Source organism: Moschus berezovskii, chromosome 9 (assembly GCF_049115385.1).
Source record: "Moschus berezovskii isolate FMDL1 chromosome 9, NW_MosBer_1.0, whole genome shotgun sequence".
NCBI lineage: Eukaryota > Metazoa > Chordata > Mammalia > Artiodactyla > Moschidae > Moschus > Moschus berezovskii.
In genome coordinates, this window is record NC_142468.1 from 48,154,236 (window position 1) to 48,178,397 (window position 24,162).

Here is a 24,162-nt window from a genome sequence, read left to right on the forward strand (position 1 = left end):
AACCTCTCAGAAACCTTGCTTTGGACTTAGCTATCTTGTGCAACCATAGAGTCATGCTAATAAAGTACCCTGGATTTGATACATTCCCTGAAACTCTTTCTCACATTGAAAGTTTTGTCCTCTGGAGAGATTAGGATGAGAACATTTTTGTTTTGAACCCAGGAAGTCCTAGTTCCTTTATATATCCTCCGAATTATGCTTGGAAAATGATTCATTTGTTTTTTAGTCTATCTCTCTTTCCAGCTTTCATCTTATTCTATGTGATGTTGAGAAACCACTTGACATACTCATTATTCTACTGAATCTACCAGTTCACATTATATCTTCTACTTTCTTTATTTATTGCAGGTGCAACACTGACAAATTTTCCTTGCTAAATAACAGGAGTCACCCTTTATCTGGCCTGAAATAACAATTTCCCCACTGTCCTTCAAGTTCTCACCAGCAAGTCTTCTGATTTCACTAATAATCTTCTTGAAGCCCTTCTAACTTCTGCCTCCCATTCAATCCTAAATCAATGCCACAGGTTTTAGGTTTTTAACATTAACACCCCACTTCCAGCATTAAATTTCTATTCTAGTGGACAAACCACTATAAATCTTAATGGTTTAAAACAGTAACAGTAGCTTAGTTTGCTCACAAATCTGCCATGGTCATAGGTTTGGGTGCATCATCTCTGCTCCATGCTGCTCCATCTGATCGTGCCTGACTAGAGTTGGAGATCTACTTTCAATACTCATACTACTAACAGGATATGCTGCTGTCAGCTGGGAACTGCAGATCTGTTTTTTTTCACACGGACTTCTCCATGGGGCTACCTGGGTGTCCTCACAGTGTAGTTGCTAAATTATAAGAGGAGCTGGTCCAAAAGAAAGGAAATGGGAGTTGCTAGTTTCTTCAAATCTCAGTCTGGACACATGCATAGGTCATTTCTGCCATATTCATTTGGTCAAAGTCACCCATATACAAAGGAAGACAATATAGGCATAGTTTTTAATGAAAGGATTATCAAAGAATTTAAAGGCATCTGTAGCCCTCCACAGTAGTTAAGCTGTGTACTCAAGGAAAAGGGGAAACAAATCTGGTGAACAGTTGTCTTTTTTCTGACACAACGTATTCTGTCCTTTTTAAACAGTAGTCATATGCTCCGTGGGTATGAAGTTACAATTATACAAGGTAAGTTTTAGAGATCTGTCATATAACACGGTGCCTAGAGTTAATAATACAGTTATTTGTTGTTGTTTAGTCACTGAGTCGTCTCTTAACTCTTTGTGACCCCATGGACTCTAGCCCACTAGGTTCCTCTGTCCATGGGATTTTCCAGGCAAGAATACTGGAGTGGATTGTCATTTCCTTCTCCAGTGGATGTTCCTGACCCAGGGATCGAACTTGAGTCTCCTGCATTGAAGGCAGATTCTTTACATTGAGCTACCTGGGAAGCCCCAATGATGTGGTGGTGGTTGTTCAGTCACTAAGTCGTGTCCAACTCTTTGCAACCCCATGGACTGGAGCATACTAGGCTTCTTGTCCTTCACTGTCTCCCAGAGTTGCTCAAACGCATGTCCATTGAGTCAGTGATGCCATCCAACCATCTCATCCTCTGTCATCCCCTTCTCCTTCTGCCTTCAGTCTTTCTCAGCATTAGCGTCTTTTCCTCTTTTCCAATGAGTCACCTCTTTGCATCAAGTGACCAAAGTATTGGAGCTTCAGTTCAGCATCAGTCTTCAGTGAATATTCAGGGTTAATTTCCTTTAGGATTGACTGGTTTGATTTCCTTGCCATTCAATGGACTCTTAAGAGTCTTCTCCAACACCACAGTTTGAAGGCATCAATTCTTCGATGCTCAGCCTTTTTTTACTGTCCAGTTCTCACATCCATACATGACTACTGGAAAAACCATAGCCTTGACTAGATGGACCTTTGGAGGCAAAGTAATGTCTCTGCTTTTTAATATGCTGTCTAAGTTTGTCATTGTTTTTCTTCCAAGAAGCAAGGGTCTTTTTAATTTCATGGCTGTAGTCACTGTCCACAGTGATTTTGGAGCCCAAGAAAATAGTCTGTCACTGTTTCCATTCCATGTCTCTGATTTTTAATACCAATAATATGGTATTGGGCTTTAAAAATTTTGTTGAGAGGATAGATTTGGTGTCAAGGGTTCTTACTGTGGGAGAAAAGGACAGAAGGAAACTTTTGGAGGTTATTACTAGCTTTATAACTTTGCTTTTAGTGATCATATCATGGATATATACACATGTTCAAACTCATCAAACTGTACACATCAATAAAGCTATAAATTTTAAAAAAGGCTCCAAGTATTTATAATCAATGTACTGTCAAATGATCAAAATTTAAGTGTTCATCTCTATGAATTTAGTTACAGGCATGTAATCATAGAAAGTCTATTAAAATGAAACTCAGAGATCGTGGTCAATTTTTAAAAACAAGATGAACAAAGGATTTCTTGTACACCTTTAAATGACTGGAGGTTTATAACATTTGAAGAGATCTGATATTTAGACATTTTTCCTTATGTTTTACTAAAATCTTCTCTGTTGAAAGTTTTACTCACAAGTACTAGTTTTATTTTCTTGACCAAACAAGACAAATGCAATTTCTCTTCTAATCTCTTTCTATACCACAGTCCACCATGTATTTGAAGTCAGCCATCATGGTACTCCTGAGTGTCATCTCAATGCTAGTAGTTCTTTTAAATATTGATATCTTAAATTGAAAAGAAATGCCTTCTAGACCAAACTCCTGAGTTTGGTCTCAGTACTATTAGTTCTTTAAATGCTTATATCTTAAATTGAAAATAAGTGCTTTCTAGAGAAGGCAATGGCAACCCACTCCAGTACTCTTGCCTGGAGAATCCCAGGGATGAGGGAGCCTGGTGGGCTGCCGTCTATGGGGTTGCACAGGGTCGGACATGACTGAAGCAACTTAGCAGCAGCAGTAGCAGATGTGACCAGTTACATTTTTCTTTTTAATGCAAGTTTAATTCATGTAAAGAGAAAAGAGAAAACTATTCATTTATACATTAAAGTAGTAATATTTTATGTTCATGAAACTGTCTTATGCATCTCTTGTGGAATTTAAACAAGAATCTTGTCAATTAGCAGAGCATTTACCATATATTTAATTAAAGGTGAGTATTCACTTCTTCGGAGAAGGCAATGGCAAGCCACCCCAGTACTCTTGCCTAGAAAATCCCATGGATGGAGGAGCCTGGTAGGCTGCAGTCCGTGGGGTCGCTAAGGGTCGGACACGACTGAACGACTTCACTTTCACTTTTCACTTTCACACATTGGAGAAGGAAATGGCAACCCACTCCAGTGTTCTTGCCTGGAGAATCCCAGGGACGGGGGAGCCTGGTGGGCTTCCGTCTATGGGGTCACACAGAGTCGGACACGACTGAAGTGACTTAGCAGCAGCAGCATTCACTTCTTACAGTAATAAATGTCTCTTACTAAAGATGTTCTACCCATATACTCACTAGAACTATCAGAAAAATAGGATTAAATAGATATACTGTTATTTCAATATTAAACATCCAAATTTGAAGAAATTAATTCCTTGTCCAAGTTAGGACAAGTTGATGTAAGTTCATAACAAAATATCAGTTTCTGACTTCATGTTGTTATTATTTTCTATTTTTTCATTCTGTTAAGTAATTTGTATATTTAAGGGCTACATTCAAAGTTATGACAATTTATACTTATGTGTGTATATCATTAGCCATTTATAGTCTGTTGAAATTCAAGGAACCATTTAGAGATTTTAAAAATCACTTAGAGTATCCAAACTTTTAAGTGCATTTTTGACAGTTTAACTATCAGTATATCTCAGACTTACTGAAGCTGATAGTACCCAGTGAAAATTCTCTGTTTTATTGTTATACTATAATACAAAAATTCTAATATTTTTAGAATTCAAGGAAATTGAATAATTTCTAATATTTTTAGAAAACAAGGAAATTCCTTTTCTTTTCCTAACTAGGTTAACACATTTTTTAGGTTATAGTTGCTCTTATTAAGAATACCAGGTGCTCTATTTTTTTTTTATTCAATTAGCAACCATAAATTAAGTTTCTCGGATACAACAATAATTTCCTAGGGAGAGTTAATTTAAAAAGTAATGTTTACAAAAGAATTAGCATAGCAACATATCAACACCTGGAAGGAGCACCACATGAATATCCTTGAAGTTATTCCACCTCCTCTTAAAATTAGAGAGCTGTGTAGTTGGAAATTTGTCATACATAAAGATAAAGCAGAAATCTTCTTACCACATAGAATGCAACATCTAGCAACCTATGGCCAGTATTAGCATCTGAGAGGTACTGTATCATTCTTCCTTAAAAAAAAAAAAAAATGAGGCCTATTTTTATCTGACTTACTGACAGTTTACTAGTGAACTCTGTCTAGGAATGTGAGAATTTCAGAAGAGCAGAGCTGTATGTATTAAGTCCAGACTCCCAGGTCATAGCTCTAGTTATCTTGACTTAGTAGATCTGCACAAGGACTCTAAAATCAAATGTATGTATTTCTAATAAACAACTGAGTTGATCTTGATGTAGATAACCCATGGATCAGACTTAGAAAAGCACATATCACAGGCAGCTTTGCATATAGTCTCAGATTTCACTGCTTGCTGTGATTCTTTTAAGTTTTCTGCATAACTTATAATTCACAATTTCCCAAGATATTTTTGCTATGGATTTTAAAAGTTATTTATATAATAAATTATGGCAGTTTGAATATAAACTCTGCCCCAACTATTTCAGAAAGGCAAAAATGGCACACCTTTATCTGTGATGAAAGTAAACTCAGGTTGATGCACACCTAGCCAGAATACTCAGGGCTATTCATTCCCTGTATGATCACAATCCAGCTCGTTAGAGAATCCAAGCAGTAAGTCTCATTCAGAGTAATTTCTGGAGTCTCTCCCATTCATGACCAACATTTAAGTGACTTAAATTCAGTGGTGAAGAAGGCATTTTTAACAGTGGTATTAAAAATTAATAGTGGAAAAACCTTTGAAATAGATAAAAGGTGTTAAACTTGGAAATGGTCTAAGTAAGGGATGAATTGAACTCTGCCATAGGAAAAAAAAAAAGAAAAATTAAGTAATGGGAAATATTGGCACCACTTAAAATGAATGCCCCATTTTTATTAGATCTTAAGATGTATAAGGACACTTAGGTCTTCAGTTACAAATGTGAATCTTCTATGTAGCATTGACTTTTAAGCTTTTAATTAGATAAAAGGATCAGAAGCCCTGTGGATCAATAACTTAATTTGTCTTTATGCCTTAACAAACAAAATCCAACTCTGTGTTCTGCTTTTTAACTGAGTAATTTTTAACTTTAGAAGAGAGGTTGAGTGAGGTAGTCTTTCTTTTCAGGGTCTTAGTTTTCTGATTTTGTGACCTTCTGTGATGTTGCTTAGTCGCTAAGTTGTATCTGACGCTTTGTGACCCCATGGACTGCAGCATGCCAGGCTCCTCTGTCTTCTGGGGTCTCCTGGAGTTTGCACAAACTCATATCCATTGAGTCAGTGTGCCATCCAACCCATCTCACCCTCTGTTTCCTCTTCTCCTCCTGCCCTCAATCTTTCCCAGCATCAGGGTCTTTTCCAGTGTGTCAGCTCTTCACATCAGGTGGTATTGGAACTTCAGCATCAGTTCTTCCAATGAATAATCAGGGTTGATTCCTTTAGGATTGACTGGCTTGATCTCCTTACAGTCCAAGGGACTTTCAAGAGTCTTCTCTGTGACCTTGGGACCACTTTAAACTATGTCAAGTTAGGTTGCCTCATTTGTTAGGATGTCTCCTCATCTATAAAATGCAGTAAATGTTTCTGTAACCTTTCCAGTACTATTAAGCCCGTGTAACTCAAGAACTAAGAAAAGAGGTACAGCAATGTGGGTAGGTCTATGAGCTCTTGGCTGTTAAGAAGTGAGCAAAAATGATATGCATTTACTTATGTGTTGATTTAAACGTCTTTATCTCTTTCTCTTTTATCTTGTCTGTGGACAGTCTAGTTGATTTTACTCCAAATGCAGGATCCTGTAATCCAGTTGAATGCCTTTGTGCTGAAAAATAATTGTAGAATTCTCTGGTGTAGTAACCAAGTTTCTCATACAGTTAACAGTTAATACATCTTCAGTCTTTCTCGTCTTTTATTTTCTTCCTCATCTAAAGAGTACAAGCCTCCATGAAATATTTTCACACCCTCTCTTTGTTTTTTAACTTCCTATCTACCCCTTCATACCATGATGATCAGAGATTCACATTTTCCTTAAGTGTAATCAAATAAGAATTAGCCTTCCAGAATTACCAAGATAAGCAATTTTAGTGAAGTCGTTCAGGATATCATGTATCATATTGATGGTTTCCTATATTCGAGCAAGCAGAGTGCGAGTCTATGACGTGTTGGGAACTGCACTTTCTGGATTTCCTATTATATCCATGTCTGGTTGTCCATCTTGCCCAAAATTGAGTGGAATTAAACCATACTAATTGGGAGAAATAAATAAAGGGATTGCAGTCATATGAACTGTAAGGACTAACTAGAAAATTTAGTAAGAACTTTTGGGACATTGAAAGGGAAAAGGGAAGTCGCTCAGTTGTGTCCAACTCTTTGCGACTCCATGGACTGTAGCCCACCAGGCTCCGCCATCCATGGGATTTTCCAGGCTAGAGTACTGAAGTAGGTTGCCATTTCCTTCTCCAGGGGATCTTCCCCACCCAGGAATCGAACCCAGGTCTCCTGCATTTTAGGCAGATGCTTTACCATCTGAGCCATCAGGGAAGTCATTGGATACTAATAATAAAACAATATCAATTAAGAAAGCTCTATAAGTTAGGAATTTGGGATTAACATTTACACAATGTTCTATATAAAGTAGATAAACAACAAGGACCTATTATATAACATAGTTCGGTTCAGTCAGTTCAGTCGCTCAGTCGTGTCCGACTCTTTGCGACCCCATGAACTGCAGCACACCAGGCCTCCCTGTCCATCACCAACTCCTGGAGTTTACCCAAACTCATGTCCATTGAGTTAGTGATGCCATCCAGCCATCTCATTCTCTGTTGTCCCCTTCTCCTCCCGCCCCCAATCCCTCCCAACATCAGGGTCTTTTCCAATGAATCAACTCTTTATATGAGGTGGCCAAAGTATTGGAGTTTCAGCTTCAGTATCAGTCCTTTCAGTGAACACCCAGGACTGATCTCCTTTAGGATGGACTGGTTGGATCTCCTTGCAGTCCAAGGGACTCTCAAGAGTCTTCTCCAGCACCACAGTTCAAAAACATCAATTCTTCAGTGCTCAGCTTTCTTTATAGTCCAACTCTCACATCCATACATGACCACTGGAAAAACCATAGCCTTGACTAGACAGACCTTTGTTGGCAAAGTAATATCTCTGCTTTTTAACATGCTATCTAGGTTGGTCATAACTTTCCTTCCAAGGAGTAAGCATCTTTTAATTTCATGGCTGCAATCACCATCTACAGTGATTTTAGAGCTCCCAAAAATAAAGTCTGACACTGTTTCTACTGTTTCCCCATCTATTTCCCATGAAGTGATGGGACCAGATGCCATGATCTTTGTTTTCTGAATGTTGAGCTTCAAGCCAACCTTTTCACTCTCCTCTTTCACTTTCATCGAGGCTTTTGAGTTCCTCTTCACTTTCTGCCATAAGGGTGGTGTCATCTGCATATCTGAGGTTATTGATATTTCTCCCAGCAATCTTGATTCCATCTTGTGCTTCTTCCAGGGAACTATATTCAATGTCTTGTAATAACCTATAATGGAAAAATATCTGAAAAAATAGATATCTATATTTGTATTTATATCTGTTGTTTAATATTAATCCCATACACCTCAAACTAACACAACATTTTTTTGTAAACTAACTATACTTCACTAAACATGGTTAATAAAAGAAAGCTTTAAAATGGAGGGGAAAACAATTGGCAATTAACTTAGAACCAAACCTTCTTTGTGCCTATAGTTCTCAAACTGCAGATGAATGCTAACCAGTTGTGAGAGTCTCAAAAACACAGGGTGTGTGCAGGGATTTCACATAAGCATTGATAACTTTATTTTCTGAAAGTGTTCATTCTCATTCAAGATAGAGAACTCAGAATAAAACTCAGCCCATTATTATTGTTGGGAAGTTTGTCATCTGTGTCTATAAACTATATAACCAGGTCTTGGAGTTCAGAATATGAAGAGCAAATCAAAGCTATGTGTTTTAAATGTGATCTATGTGTTCTGTTTTCAGTAACAAAGAGGAGATCAGAAATAAGTTAACCCTCAGTTTCTTCTTCTCTGAAGTGAAGTTTTTAATGTTGGGCTTTGATATTTGAAAATCATTGAAGATCACCCAAATGAGAACTAACAGAGGCTGTTTATTCAGATCTTGCTAAAACAGGAAAGGCAGCCAAAATCACTTTTATGTAGCAGAGACTCAAAGGCAGGCAGGAATGTGGAAAAGCTTTATAGTAAAAGGCAAGGAAAGTTTCAGGTCTAATATGACTGGAGTTTGTTGGCCTGAAAAAACTGGGAGTCACCTAACTTGAAGGAGGCTCAGTTAAATGGCAAAAAATAGATTTTGTTTGTTAAGGCATAAAGATACAAATTAAGTTATTGATAAACAGGTTCACGATCCCTGTGTCTAGTCAAAAAGTTTGAAAGTCATTGTTACATGGAAGTGTTAGTATTTATAACTGATGACCTAAGTCTCCTTATATATCTTAAGATCTAATATAAATGGGGCATCCATTTTAAGATGGTGCCAACATTTCCCATTACTTATTAAAAAAAAAAAAAACTTTTTTGCCTATGGCAAAGTTTAGTTCATCACTTAGACCATTTGCAAGTTTAACACCTTTTATCTACCTCCTTCAAAGGTTTTTCCACTATTAATTTTTAATGCCACTGTCAAAAATGCCTACTTCACCACAGAATTTTACCAATACTTAGTAAGTCACTTAAATATTGGTTGTGAATGAGAGCAACTCTGGGAAGTTACTCTGAATGAGACTTAGTGCCTGGATTCTCTAATGAACTGGATTGTGATCCTACACAGAATGAATAGCCCTGACTATTCTGGCTACATCTACATCAACTTGAGTTTACTTTCATCACAGGTAAAGATGTGTCGTTTTTGCCTTTCTTGGATGGCTGGAGCAGAGTTTATATTCCTACTGCTATAATTTATTATATAAATAGAGTTTAAAACCCACAACAAAAATGCCTTGTGACAGTGTAAGTTTGAAGTGAAATATAAAGTGTAAGGGAGCTGGGATCATTGGCCCAGTCCTGACCATTCTGGGCTGACTGTTGCAGAGGTTGTGGTTTGACTTCCAGACTGGTTGCTGTGGAGATTATGGGTCAGATTTCTGTCATGTGTAGTCTTGAAGACCATATTCAGTCTTTAAGGCTGACAGTTTTGTTGTGAGGATTGACCAGGGAATGAATTGGAAGGATGCCTCTGTTGCTGCTTTTGGAGGTGGTAGAATATTAGACAGTAAAGGAAAGTATGAGCTTTCATGGTGACTCAGTGGTTAAGAATCCACCTGCCAGTATAGGAGACTTGGGTTTGATCCCTGGGTTGGCAAGATCCCTTCGAGAAGGAAATTTTCTTTTGAGTCTTTTTATCCACTCTATCCTGATTTTCCTAATTCCTATCGTCTGTAAGCCTTGTTGCCCAAACTTTCAAGACATCACTTACGTGCCCTGAACAAAAACCATCTTGATCTATACACTACTGCAGTCAGCCACTGCATGCACACAGATTCTATAAGCTCTTGCAGAGATGTCACAACTTCATTATCTTTCCTGAGGAATCTTTTCTTAGCTCTTCTCAACCTACCTACACTCTGGAGCCCTTTTGCTCTTTGCAACCCTGTGGACTGCAACTGGAGCCCTTTACCTGATCTCTATTCCTGCCCCCATGACCTGAACACCTGGACACTAAACATCCTCCTCCCATAGTCTGCTGCCCTTCCTTTCTCTTCCATCTTCTTTCTAGATCTGCTCTTCCATTGTCCCTCTCATTTCTCTTCTTCCTTCCTCCAGACCATAATACATGTTTCAGAGCTCCAGCCGTTCTTGTCAAACACTTAAATCCCTTTCCTACTGCTTGGCCCTCCAGTAGTAAATCCAGCATTGTTTCCTTGATTTCTGAATCCAGTCCTGGAGGGAACTCATGATGGTCCTAGACGCTCAAGGACCCACCCTCACCAGCACTCCCAAGCTCCCTGGCAGGTCCACTCTGGGTCCAACTCAAGGTCTGCTCTTGTTCCTTGCAAAAGCTGTTTTAAACTTTTGCTCCTTACTTTTCTTATCTCAAGATAAAATTCCTTGCTCTCCTTCCTCATCATTAATGAGATTTACCTACAAGACTCTTTATCATCTGACCATGCTCTTCATTTACATTTGAGGGTAATCCTCCCACGTTAACTCTGGATACCAGTTTCTCTCATTTCAGTAGGGGCCTCACTCCCCTATCTGTGCTTCTCTTTCATAAAATGATTTTCTTTTTTTAGACTTTCTTCCCAAGGTTTTGCCTCTGGCTATGTAGTCTCCTCTCTTGCTCTCTTTGAGTAATCTTGTTTACTCCATAATTTTAGCTACCACACTCATCCTGGAAGTCCTCAAGATGTGTCGTTAGTTCAGGGTGCTTCCTAAACTACCGATTGGTTTACCTGGTTACCTTCTGGATAGTGCCATTGACTTCTCCCTCTCTCTCTCTTTTTTCTCACCATTTATATAATGAATTATATTTATTTTACTTAACTCTTTCATAAGTATTTTCATAAGCCTATCAATTTTATTATTGACTATTTCATAAGTATAACTTTATTAAACTTCCTGCTACTGCCAAGGCAATGGCAGGCCACTCCAGTACTCTTGCCTAGAAAATCCTATGGACGGAGGAGCCTGGTAGGCTGCAGTCCATGCGGTCGCTACGAGTCTGACATGACTGAGCGACTTCACTTTCACACATTGGAGAAGGAAATGGCAACCCACTCCAGTGTTCTTGCCTGGAGAGTCCCAGGGACGGGGGAGCCTGGTGGGCTGACGTCTATGGGGTCACACAGAGTCGGACACGACTGAGGTGACTTAGCAGCAGCAGCAGCAGCAGCAGCTACTGCCAAATCATTTTTTAAAAACTCAACTGTTTATGCATTCCCATGTTTAAAATCATATAATAGTCCTAATCAAATTTAGTATAAATGAAAATTCCTTTGTATGAAAAAAAGGTCCTTCAGTATTGACACTTGCATCTCTCTAGCCTTTTGCTTCCCAAAGTATACTCAGAGGAACCCTTTTCCTGTGGAAGGTTTTACAAGATGGAATGTGGAGAATAGGAGAGGCGTGAAGGGCTCTATCGACTTCAAATGCATTTGAGAGAGTAATGTTCAGTTGGTAACTTTCAGAGTATTGATTCTCAAACTGTCCCACTTGATTCTCAACTGGTACTGATTCTCAATAGCACCAGAATTTCTTGAGTTTTCATTATATATGTAAAGTCTTAAGCTTCATCTAGACCTGCTGAATCAGGAACTCTGGGTGTAGAGCCTACCAGTCTGTGTTTTAGCACACCTTCCCAGTGATACTAAGAAACACTAAAGTTTGGAAACGACTGTCTTAAGAGATGCATATTAACATGTTACTACAAGAAGTCTGGAAATAATTTATTTGTTTAAGCAAACATTTCCTCAGTTTGAGCATGGACCATGTGTGTGTGTGTATGTGTATAAGATACTCATTAATACCCTTAGAGAAACTTGTCAAAAACCTGAAGCATTACAGAATTACCAGTAATTCTCTATTTAGCTTTGTGTGCTTTTGTATTTAAGTATCCTATCCTTGCATCATTTTACTAAAATCTTCCCCCAGTCCTTGTCTGGCCAACTCCTTAGAAGAGGTATTTCAAAATATGCTTACAGAACAAGTACATGGGATGGCACAGAATTACTTCATAGCAACCTTAGAAGTGTTGCTCCCTCCTACTGCCATGAAGATATCACCTGTTATTTCAAATTTTTTTCATGTAATGCTTTTCTCTGTATATCGATCTCTTCTTAATGGAGTATCTTCATATTTTCTTCTTTGATATTGTGAAGTATAATGTACATCTTATCAGCTTGTCTGTACAAGCTTCTTGTATTGGAATATCCTTTATAAACATAACTAGAAGCTTTTCTCAGTTGATCCTACACTCTGGTAACTTTGTACTTTTAAAAAATTATCTGCCCATTATGCTCCCACAGTCTTTCTTTCACATATCTTTCCTCAATTATCTCAATTCCTCAATTAACAAGATAAATTTTAGTCACTATAAAACTAATGGCAATGTTAAAACTGACATACTAAGTCATAGTTTTATAAACCTATTGTATTTTATTTGTTTAGGTTAAATTATATATTATACCTGTATACAATATAAATATGTATTTTAAATATTTTTCTTATGATAAATAGTAATTAATAGAGGTTTTAGTAAATAATTAATGTACTTATTACTAGCTTTCAGAATTTCCACTGCCATTATATTAATTTTTCTAACCATAATTTCAAATGCTCTAGTAAAATTCTCAAATAGTAATAAAGTGTTCCATGGTGGCTTAGTGGAAGAATCCGCTGGCCAATGCAAGAGATGTGGGTTTGCTCCCCGGGTCGGGAAGATCCCCTGGAGGAGAAAATGCAGGCTACTCCAGTATTCTTGCCTGGGAAATCAATTGGGCAGTGGAGACTGGCAGAACACAGTCCATGAGGTCACAAAAAAGTCAGACATGACTTAGCAACTAAACAACAACTTAGAACAACTGAATTCCTAAGCAGTCAAGTGAGTATTCTTATGTATTGGGTTCGTCAAAAAGTCCGTTTGGGTTTTTCCACAAGACATAAGAATGTTTTGGCCAACCAAACACATGGTTGTACTCCATCCTTTTAAACATGCTGTCTATTAAAATGCACTAGTAAAATACATAAAGCATGGTTTGTGATACCAATATGTGATATATAAAAAACTAATGACAGCATCGTTTGGTTTATTCTGATGCATCATATAGAATTTTATGCAAAACCATGTTACCAGCTATAATCCTTTAGTGGTATTAAAAAAGGAATGGAAGTATACTTTGTGACAGTTAAGGGACTTTGGAATTAACGTGTATTCAACTACTTTGGTCTTTCCCCTTTCCCAGTTCACTCTTTGCAAAATGATGATAAGGGACTCTGGTGTTAGATATGTCTTTCATGGTCATTTACTTTTATTTAATCACATTACTTTAAACAAGTTAGGCATATAGTTTAGCTGTATACACATGAAGATGATTAATGATAGTATTCTCATATAGTTCACCATGGCCATCAGAACTAATTTTACTTACAATCTTTACAACTCACCAGGTTCTCTGGATTTCTGACTACATCATAGAGAGGGAAGTCTATTGAGTTTAATGTAATGAATAAATAAGTACATTACTGTGACCATAAATTCCTGTTCATAAAAGAAAGACAAGCTTCCATAGACAATGTAACTTAATAATTGGAGAAGTTAGACATTTATTTGCCTGTATTGCTGCCTTTTTCTTCTTAAACATCTTCTGATGTGCCTTGGTGTACCTGAGAAATTAAAAGAGGAAGGCTGCAGAGTTTCAAGTGGTTCCCAGGGGCCAGATGCATAAGGTTTATTAAGATCCTTTGAAGACTACTTTTAGTTCATTCTGGCAATTTGAAATAATATGTGCTAGCCACTAGTCTTTTGACTAATCTCGGTCTTCAGCTTTTAATATGTTACATTTTGAGCTTAAAGGTAAATTAACAGCACTTGGAAGTACCCTCCGAAAATTTAAGTCCCTGAAGGTACATTATAGTCTTTGTATGAGGTCTGTAACAATACAGGGTTATATTTAACTTCAGTGAGAACAATAATAGTGTGATGACTCATTTAAATCTGGTTACATATGTTGGGCATCATTAGAAGATAGGCATATAGGCATTCAGCAGAGGGTGGCTGATCTTTGGAAAAGACACAGTAGTTAAGTAAGTCAAATGATTCTTGTTGTTTAGTTGCTAAGTCATGTCCAATTCTTTTGTGACCCCAGGGACTGTAGCCTGCCAGGCTGCTCTGTCCATGAGATTCTTCAGGCAAGAAGCCTGGAATGGGTTGCCATTTCCTTCTCCAGGGAATCTTCCTGACCCAGGGATTAAATCCACATCTCCTGCATTACAAGTGAATACTTTACCACTGAACCACCAGGGAAACCAAATGATTGGACTAAATAAAATCTAATCCACCTTTTGTATGAGAGACCATGAATTTCCTGAGCTACCAATTGGAGTTTTTAAATATCCTGGACCTACTTATAAATACTTCAGCAAAAATAGTCAAGGAAGCCATATGCTTTCCACTTATATACTTGAGTGAAAATTGTCTCCATCTTTTTTCCTAAGTTTAAAAAGTAAATGTAAAAGAAGTGCTGTAAGAATACCACCCAATGAAACAAAACAACCAGAATAATTTACCTGTATGTTCAAGAGAATTGCACATGTTGAGTATGAACTTTTTATATTTGAAACATTCAAGAGTATTATACTCTTTTGATCTCACTGTAAATTTAGATCATTCAGAGAACACTCCTTCAAGAGGTGACAGTGGAGAATTCGTTCAGTGTGATAAATTAAGAAGAATTTCAATATGATTTAAATATATCTATATGCACATAAAAAAAGACTTACAAAGTTAGAGTTAACTTAGATGTATTTGTGAGTGGAATGAGAGAGTTCTAGTCCATTCATGTAACTTTATATCTATAGAATTTAACAGTATTGACCTTGTAACCAGATAGCCTTTCTTGAGTTCTGCCCACATAAACCAGTGTGACTTTTGAAAAAATACTTAGGCAGGATAAATTTTACACACACACCATTGTACACACAGAATTCAACCTTTTTCCTTAAAGGGATAAACTCTATAATAATAATTACTAAGATCATAAAGTGCAATAGAGGAAGATAAAGCTCCATTCCAGAACCAAAGCCTTATAGAAGTTCAAGTCTGGCCATTGTGACTTTACCCTGTGGTATGCCATTCAATGAAGGGAGAAAACCTGAATGTACTAACTTTGGTTCGCATGATCTGAGACTTGTTCAACTCTCTTTATCTGATCATCCTGTTTGACAGTGATTTATAACTAAAGTCATGCCCTTTAACCTTTTCTTTTGCATGTTGCCTGACCTTCTGAGCAGAGTAAGAAACAGGACATTCCTCGGGAAGATCAGGGACCAACCACCAAGAATTTGGATTTTTGGCCCCAGCTTATTACACTCATGGTCACTATTATTGATGAGGATAAAACTGCCTACACTCCTGTCCTGAATCAGTAAGTACATTTTTTTTGTTAATAAATGGATTTTATGCAGCTAAAGTTAAGGAAACATAAAAAGTTAAGGAAACTATTTGAAGTTCAGCTTATACTCTCATGACAATGACAGACTTGTCCAAAATTAAGCTATAGAAGGAAGTATTTTCTACTTTTAACAATAAAAATCAATTCAGTGATAGTATGAATTTTTAGTTTCAGCCCCATAGAGTGTGATTATTTCAATATGGAAACAAATATTTCCCCCCAATTTATTTTTATTTGATGTAGAAAAATTTCCTCTTTCTGCTGTTTTAGAAAAATGCCATCCCCCACCAAACTTAAAAGAATGTTAAAGAGCTCATATTAAACATATTCCATTGTGACTTTTTAATAATAAGGATTTGACCCCAAACATATACTTTCAAAATAGTTGTGTATGCTTGATTTAACAAATTTAATGCAGCATTTAAGAGAACAGGCCCATTTTCTCAAATAACCTAAGCCTATGCTGTCATGCATAGAATTTATAAATTCTATGCACATGAATTAAGGCAGGTAGGGTGATTGCAGCCATGAAATTAAGAAGCTTACTCCTTGAAAGGAAAGTTATGGCCAACCTAGATAGCATATTAAAAAGCAGAGACATTACTTTGGCAACAAAGGTCTGTCTAGTCAAGGCTATGGTTTTTCCAGTAGTCATGTATGAATGTGGGAACTGGACTATAAAGAAAGTTGAGCGCCGAAGAATTGATGCTTTTGAACTGTGGTGTTGGAGAAGACTCTTGAGAGTCCCTTGGACTGCAAGGAGATCCAACCAGTCCATCCTAAAGGAGATCAGTCCTGGGTGTTCATTGGAAGGACTGAAGTTGAAGCTGAAACTCCAGTACTTTGGCCACCTGATGTGAAGAACTGACTCAATGGAAAAGACCGTGATGCTGGGAAAGATTGAGGGCAGGAAGAGAAGGGGACAACAGAGGATGAGATGTTTGTATGGCAATACCGACTCAATGGACATGGGTTTGGGTGGACTCCGGGAGTTGGTGATGGACAGGGAGGCCTGGCATGCTGCAGCTCATGTGGTCACAAAGAGTTGGACACAACTGAATGACTGAACTGGAACTGGAAAAGTAGTAAAGCAGATGAATTAAAATTCATGGCTGTTCTAAAAGCATCTGAAATGAACAACTTATCAAAATTCCACTAGCTATGAGACCTTGGGCAAATTATCTAATTTCCTTGGGTCTAAGTTTCCTCATATATAAAATAAGGGCATATTATTACATAATTTCCAAGACCCAGTCCACCTTTAATGTTGCACCGTTAGGATTTATTTCACGTGCACACACTGAGAGCTATACAACCAAAATAACTGCTGACTCTGCCGACCAGGCATTTGCAGTCTGCTTGATGAAGAGAGTATTTTGACTTATTGGTCATACCTGAAATGCTGTAGGAATAGCAGAAATAGACAAACCGTGAAGTACATTCAGGCTTAATATGGAAAACTGGTTTTATTATTTCTCATTTTCTATACTGGTCAAGACAGGGTCAAAAAGCTTGTGTGTAATCCAATTGAAATTCTGGTTATAGAATAAATACATGTAAATACTCTAATTTTTATCCTTTTATATTTCTTATCCACCAATATTCCCCTGCCCCAAACTTCTCCTAAATGTGGAGAAAGTGGTTCTCTCTGGTGTGCAGTGACAGCATCATCAGGTTTGCTTTTACACTTTTGTTTTCCCTTTTTCCCTTATATCCACCTTTTCCGCCTGATGCCAGAGTGTATCATCATGAGCATCTGTAGAGACTTTGCTCTTTTATTTCTTCTAATAGCTCAGTACTAGATCTGCTCTTTTAACATATAACATCCTCATTTCATCTTGGGTGGCTTTGAGCTGTTTTCTCATTTATTCTTTGGACTTTTCTTGAAGACAGAGTAAATTTCCTAAAGGTAAGGAGATTAATAACTTATTTCAAGACTGTGCCCTTGGGCTGGGGTAGGCCACTTGATAAATGACCATGGAATGAAGAGAAATATCTGCTGAGAAATGCTAATTAAAAATTATTTGAAAGAATTTATTTTTAATCAAAATTTTTTATGTTTACCAATATCATAAATTAGAATATGAGATTAAAATATGCATTATAAAATCATGGAATCAAAGTTTCTCAGAGTCATCTTTAATCATATACCATTAAAAATATACAAAGATTTTTAGTGCCTGTTTTGTTACAATATTAAAGGAAATATGCCAAAAATAAATTTTAAATTATGGGCTAAATTGAGTCTTCTAAGTATAAAAATGAGCCATGACACAAAGATACGTCTTTGTTTTGCTTTTTATTTATAGTGTCAGAGTTTAAAGTCACTTTTTTTTCTATGAAAACCTAGCTCAAATAAACCTGAATGTCATCCCTCTCTTAGGAGTCTGTACTTTATGATTACATTTACTCAGATTTTGATAATTTTCTAAAGATGTTTTGCTTACTAAGGTTCCTTCAGTTCAGTCACAGTCGCGACTCTCCGTGACCCCATGGCATTTGTTTCTTATATCATTAAGTCTATGTTTTAAGTGAACTCACTTGGTACCAAGGTGTGACCTCAGTGGCCGATGTTTGTTGTTGTTGCTGTGCAGTCGCTCAATCATGTCCGACTCTGCAACCCCAGGGATGCAGCATGCCAGGTTTCCCTGTCCTTCACCATCTCCTGGAATCTGCTCAAACTCATGTCCATTGAGTCAGCCAGTGTTGGCGGTTGTCTAATTTGATGAGATTTCCACTGATGCATGTTTCTTTATTTGCACGTGTAACTTCACATTTGTTGTTGTTCAGTCTCCCAGGCATGTCTGACCCTTTGCAACCCCATAGACTGCAGCACGCCAGGCCTCTCTGTCCCTTCAGTTCAGTTCAGTTGCTCAGTCGTGTCCGACTCTTTGCGACCCCATGAATCACAGCACGCCAGGCCTCCCTGTCCATCACCAACTCCCAGAGTTCACTCAAACTCATGTCCATCGAGTCAATGATGCCATCCAGCGATCTCATTCTCTGTCGTCCCCTTCTCCTCCCACCCCCAATCCCTCCCAGCATCAGAGTCTTTTCCAGTGAGTCAACTTTTCGCATGAGGTGGCCAAAGTATTGGAGTTTCAGCTTTAGCATCAGTCCTTCTAATGAACACCCAGGATTGATCTCCTTTAGAATGGACTGGTTGGATCTCCTTGCAGTCCGAGGGACTCTCAAGAGTCTTCTCGAACACCATAGTTCAAAAGCATCAATTCTTCGGCGATCAACTTTCTTCACAGTCCAACTCTCACATCCATACATGACCATGGGAAAAACCATAGCCTTGACTAGATGGACCTTTGTTGGCAAAGTAATGTCTCTGCTTTTTCATATACTGTCTATGTTGGTCATAACTTTCCTTCCAAGGAGTAAGTGTCTTTTAATTTCATGGCTGCAATCAGCACCATTTCCCAAAGTTTGCCCAGGTTCATTTCTGTTGCATCGGTGATGCCATCCAGCTATCTCATTCTCTGATGCCCTCTTCTCCTTCTGTCCTCGGTCTTTCTCAGCATCAGGGACTTTTCAGTGAGTCATATATTCACATCAGATGACCAAAATGCTGGGTTTTGGCTTCAGTATCAGTCCTTCCAACAAGTATTCAGGCTTGATTTCCCTTAAGATGGAGTGGTTTGATCTCCTTGCTGTCCAAGTGACTTTCAGGAGTCTTCTCCAGCACCGTAGTTCGAAGGCATCAATTCCTTGTCATTTCACCTTCTTTAAAGTCCAGCTCTCACGACTGTATGTGACCACTGGGAAGACAATAGCCTTGATTATATGGATCTTTGTCAGCAGAGTAATGTCTCTGCTTTTCAATACACTGTTTGTCATACATCGCTTTCCTGCCAAGAAGCAAGCATCTTCTGATTTCATGGCTGCAGTCACCATCTGCAGTGACTTTAGAGTCCAAGAAGAGGAAATCTGTCACTACTTCCACCTTTTACTCCTCTATTTTCCATAAGGTAATGGGGCCAGATTCTATGGTCTTAATTTTTTTTTTTTTAATATTTAGCTTTAAGCTGGCTCTTTCACTCTCCTCCTTCACCCTCGTTGAGAAGCTCTTTAATTTCTCTTCACTTTCTGCCATTAGCGTGATATCAGCCTCATATCTGAGGTTATTGATGTTTCTCCTGCCTATCTTGATTCCAGCTTATAGCTCATCCAAGCCAGCATTTCTCATGATGTGCTCAGCATACAGATTAAACAAACAGGGTGACAGCAAACAACCCTGTCTTAATCCTTTCTCAATCTTGAACCAATCAGTTGTTCCATACAGGGTTCTGACTGTTGCTTCTTGGCCCGCATACACGGTTCTCAGGAGACGGGCAAGATGGTCTGGTATCCCCATCTCTTTAGGAGCTTTCCACAGTTAATTATGATCCATGCTGTCAAAGGCTTTGATACATAGTCAGTGAAACAGAGATGGATGTTTTTCTGGAATTCCCCAACTTTCTCTGTGATCCAGCGAATGTTGACAATTTGATGTCTGGTTCCTCTTCCTTTTCTAAATCCAGCTTGGACATCTGGAAGCTCTTGGTTAGCATAATGCTGAAGCTTAGCATGCAGAATTTTAAGCATGACCTTACTAACATGGGAGATGAGGTCAATCATTCGATGGTTAGCACATTCTTTAGTACTACTCTTCTTGGGAATTGGGATGAGGATTGACCTTTTCCAGTCCTGCTGGAAGACCAGACTGCTAGGTCTTCCAGATTTGCTGACATATTGAATGTAACACCTTGATGGCATCATCCTTTGTGGTTTTGAATAGTTCTACTGGAATTCTGTCACTAGCTTTATTAACAGCAGTGCTTCCTAAGGCCCACTTGACTTTGTTCTCCCAATGGCTCTGGGTGGCTGACCACACCATCGTAGCAGTCTGGTACTTTGGATCTTTTTTTGCACAGTTTTTCTGTGTATTTCCATCTCTTCTTGATCTCTTCAGCATCTACTAGGTCCTTACCGTTTTTGTCCTTTATTGTGCCCATCTTTGGGCAAAATGTTCTCTTGATATCTCCAGTTTTCCTGAAGAGATCTCTAATCTTTCCCCTTCTGTGGTTTTCTTCTAGTTTTTTACACTGTTCATTTTAGAAGCCCTTCTTGTCTCTCCATGCTGTTCTTTGGAAATCTGAGTTTAGTTGGATATACCTTTCCTATTCTCCCTTGCTTTTTGCTTCTCTTCTTTCTTTTGCTGTTTGTAAGGCCTCCTCAGATAACCACTTTGCCTTCTTGCTTTTCTTTTTCTTTGGGATGGTTTTGTTCACTGCCTCCTGTACAACATTATAGACCTCTGTCCATAGTTCTTCAGGCACTCTGTCTAATCTGTCAGATCTAATCCCTTGAATCTATTCCTTACCTCCACGGCATATTCATAGGGAATCTAATTCAAGTTGGACCTGGCTAGCCTCATGGTTTTCCCTGCTTTCTTTAGTTTAAGCTGAATTTTGCCATGAGAAGCTGATGATCTGAGCCACAGTCAGCTCCAGGTATTGTTTTTGCTGACTGTATACAACTTCTCCATCTTTGGCTACAAAGAATGTAATCAATTTGATTTTGGTATTGACTATTTGGTGATGTCCACATGTAAAGTCATCTCCTGTGTTGTTGAAAATGGGGATTTGCTATGACCAGTGCATTCTCATGGCAGAATTCAGTTAGCCTTTGCTGTGCTTCATTTTGTTCCCAAAGGCCAAACTTGCCTATTACTCCAGATATCTCTTGACTTCCTACTTTTGCATTCCAATCCCCAGTGATGAATAGACCATCTTTGTGTGTGTGTGTGTGTTAGTTCTAGGAGATTTTCTAGGTCTTCTTAGAACTGATCAACTTCAGCTTCTTACACATCGGTGGTAGGGGCATGGACTTGGATTAATGTGACGTTGAATGACTTCACATAAATCTTCACATTTAAGCATCACTAAAAGACTCTGATGTTTGGAGGGATTGGGAGCAGGAGGAGAAGGGGACGACAGAGGATGAGATGGCTGGATGGCATCACCGACTCGATGGACATGAGTTTGAGTGAACTCCAGGAGTTGGTGATGGACAGGGAGGCCTGGCGTGCTGTGATTCATGGGGTCGCAAAGAGTCGGACACAACTGAGTGACTGAACTGAACTGAGTTATCTTATTGGTTAGAAAAATACAGTGTTTCACAAGGTAGAAAGTGCATATGACTGACAGGATCAAATAGGCTGCTAGCTGTGTATACAGATTCTGAGCCCCATCCCAAATCTATGGAGTTAAAATGTGAATTTGGCCCAGAAGTCTACATTATTAATAAATTATTCCTTGTATATTCTATATACATCAAAGTATAAAAGCACAGGCCAATTTATGAAGAAAACATGTCTGGCTTAAACAAGTTTTGTTTTTATTTTGAAGGTTATAGCAAGAGAAAGAATGATTTAAAAACATTTATTTTTATATTTTTATATTTTTTATATTTTTATATTTTATATTTTTTATATTTTTCAATATAATTTAGGGTTGTGGATATAATTCATTAATGAAGTACTCAGGGTTATTATGAATGAAAACATTGCAGGTTTTTGCTTATTCTAATTTGATACTAATTTATAATTGTGTAATGTAAACATGCAGGGAGAGATTTGTTTACTTTGTATGTTAGTACAAAATATTATACGAAGTATATATTCAGGCATATATATTAGCTGACTGAGTGAATAAATTAAAGGAAATCTCTATGTGTGCTTGGCACAGTGTCTGTCCTCTTCATTCATACTCCACTGATTAATTAAGGTACTATTTTTTGAGGAATATGTATTCACCTTTTCAAAATTATTTTTTATGAAGTAGTTTTCCAGATGCCTATAGAAATCTCACTATTCCATTGAAACTGAAAACTATTAAGCAGAGTATTTCTATAACTTCAGGTGTGGATCTCTCCCTTTTAAACTGATGTATTGAGGTATCAGTTCAGTCACTCAGTCATGTCTGACTCTTTGCAACCCCATGGACTGCATCACGCCAGGCTTCCCTGTCCATCACAAACTCCCGAAGTTTGCTCAAACTCAAGTCCATAGAGTCAGTGATGCCATCCAAACATCTCATCCTTTGTCATCCCCTCTCCTCCCACCTTCAACCTTTCTCAGCATCAGGGTCTTATCAAATGAGTCAGCTCTTCGCATCAGTTTCAACTTCAACATCAGTTCTTCCAATGAATATTCAGGACTGATTTCCTTTAAGATGGACTGGTTGGATCTCCTTGCAGTCCAAAGGACTCTCAAAAGTCTTCTCCAACACCACAGTTCAAATGCATCAATACTTCGGCGCTCAGCTTTCTTTATAGTCCAGCTCTCACATCCATACATGACTACTGGAAAAACCATAACTTTGACTAGACAGAATTTTGTTGGCAAAGTAATGTCTCTGCTTTTTAATATGCTGTCTAGGTTGGTCATAACTTTTCTTCCAAAGAGCAAGCGTCTTTTAATTTCATGGTTGCAGTCACCATCTACAGTGATTTTGGAGCTCAAAAAAATAAAATCTTTCACTGTTTCCATTGTTTCCCCGTCTATTTGCCATGAAGTGATGGGACTGGCCGCCATGATCTTAGTTTTCTGAATGCTGAGTTTTAAGCCAACTTTTCCCTCTCCTCTTTCACTTTCATCAAGAAGCTCTTTAGTTCTTCTTTGCTTTCTGCCATAAGGGTGGTGTCATTTGCATATCTGAGGTTATTGATATTTTCCTGACAGTCTTTATTCCAGCTTGTGTTTCATCCAGCCCAGCATTTCTCATGATGTAGACTGCATATAAGTTAAATAAGCAGGGTGACAATATATAGCCTTGATGTACTCCTTTCCCAATTTGGAACCAGTCTGTTGGTCCATGTTCAGTTCTAACTGTTGCTTCTTGACCTGCATACAGATTTCTCAGGAGGCAGATCAGGTGGTCTGGTATTCCCATCTCTGTCAGAATTTCCAGTGTTTATTCTGATCCACACAGTCAAAGGCTTTGGCATAGTCAATAAGCAGAAGTAGATGTTTTTCTGAAACTCGCTTGCTTTTTTGATGATGCAATGGATGTTGGCAATTTAATCTCTGGTTCCTCTGCCTTTTCTAAATGCAGCTTGAACATCTGGAATTTCACAGTTCACATACTGTTGAAACCTGGCTTGGAGAATTTCGAGCATTACTTTGTTTGCGTGTGAGATGAGTGCAACTGTGCTGTAGTTTGATCATTCTTTGGCATTGCCTTTCTTAAGGATTGGTATGAAAACAGACCTTTTCCAGTCCTGTGGCCGCTGCTGAGTTTTCCAAATTTGCTGGCATATTGAGTGCAGAACTTTCACAGCATCATCTTTTAGGATTTGAAATAGCTCAACTGGGATTCCATCACCTCCACTAGCTTTGTTCATAGTTCAGTATTCTTGCTTTGTGAACCCCATAAACAGTATGGACAGTATTGAGGTATAACTGAATACAATAAAACTTTACATATACAATTTGTTTAGTTTTGAAACATGAACTGTCACCACAATCAAGACAATAAAGATATTCATAATTTCTATGCTTCTTTTGTAACCTATCCCAGGCAACCAATGGTCTGCCTTCTAATACTACAAATTAGTTTGAAAATTGTGTCCTTTTGTGAAAGGAATAATATATTATGTACATCCCTTTGTTTAGTTGCTTTCACTAGTTACTATTTTGAGATTCATCTGGGTGTTTGTGGGTATTGGTACTTCATC

At 38.1% G+C, this 24,162-nt stretch overlaps 1 protein-coding gene and 1 non-coding gene across 3 annotated transcripts in view; one reads left to right on the forward strand and one right to left on the reverse strand.

The window, feature by feature from the left end:
• The window catches only part of UNC13C (unc-13 homolog C), a 691,503-nt gene that overhangs the window by 444,549 nt on the left and 222,792 nt on the right, over positions 1 to 24,162 (forward strand). Inside the window, exon 18 of one of the 2 annotated variants that reach the window (XM_055436715.2) lies at positions 15,275 to 15,408. In XM_055436715.2, coding sequence (XP_055292690.2) covers positions 15,275 to 15,408 — 134 coding nt within the window. The remainder of the gene's footprint in view (positions 1 to 15,274; positions 15,409 to 24,162) is intronic. The other variant, XM_088839621.1, reaches the window with a different exon arrangement.
• Positions 6,741 to 6,812, reverse strand: TRNAF-AAA (transfer RNA phenylalanine (anticodon AAA)). The gene has a single exon. It is a non-coding gene; the product is annotated as a tRNA-Phe (tRNA).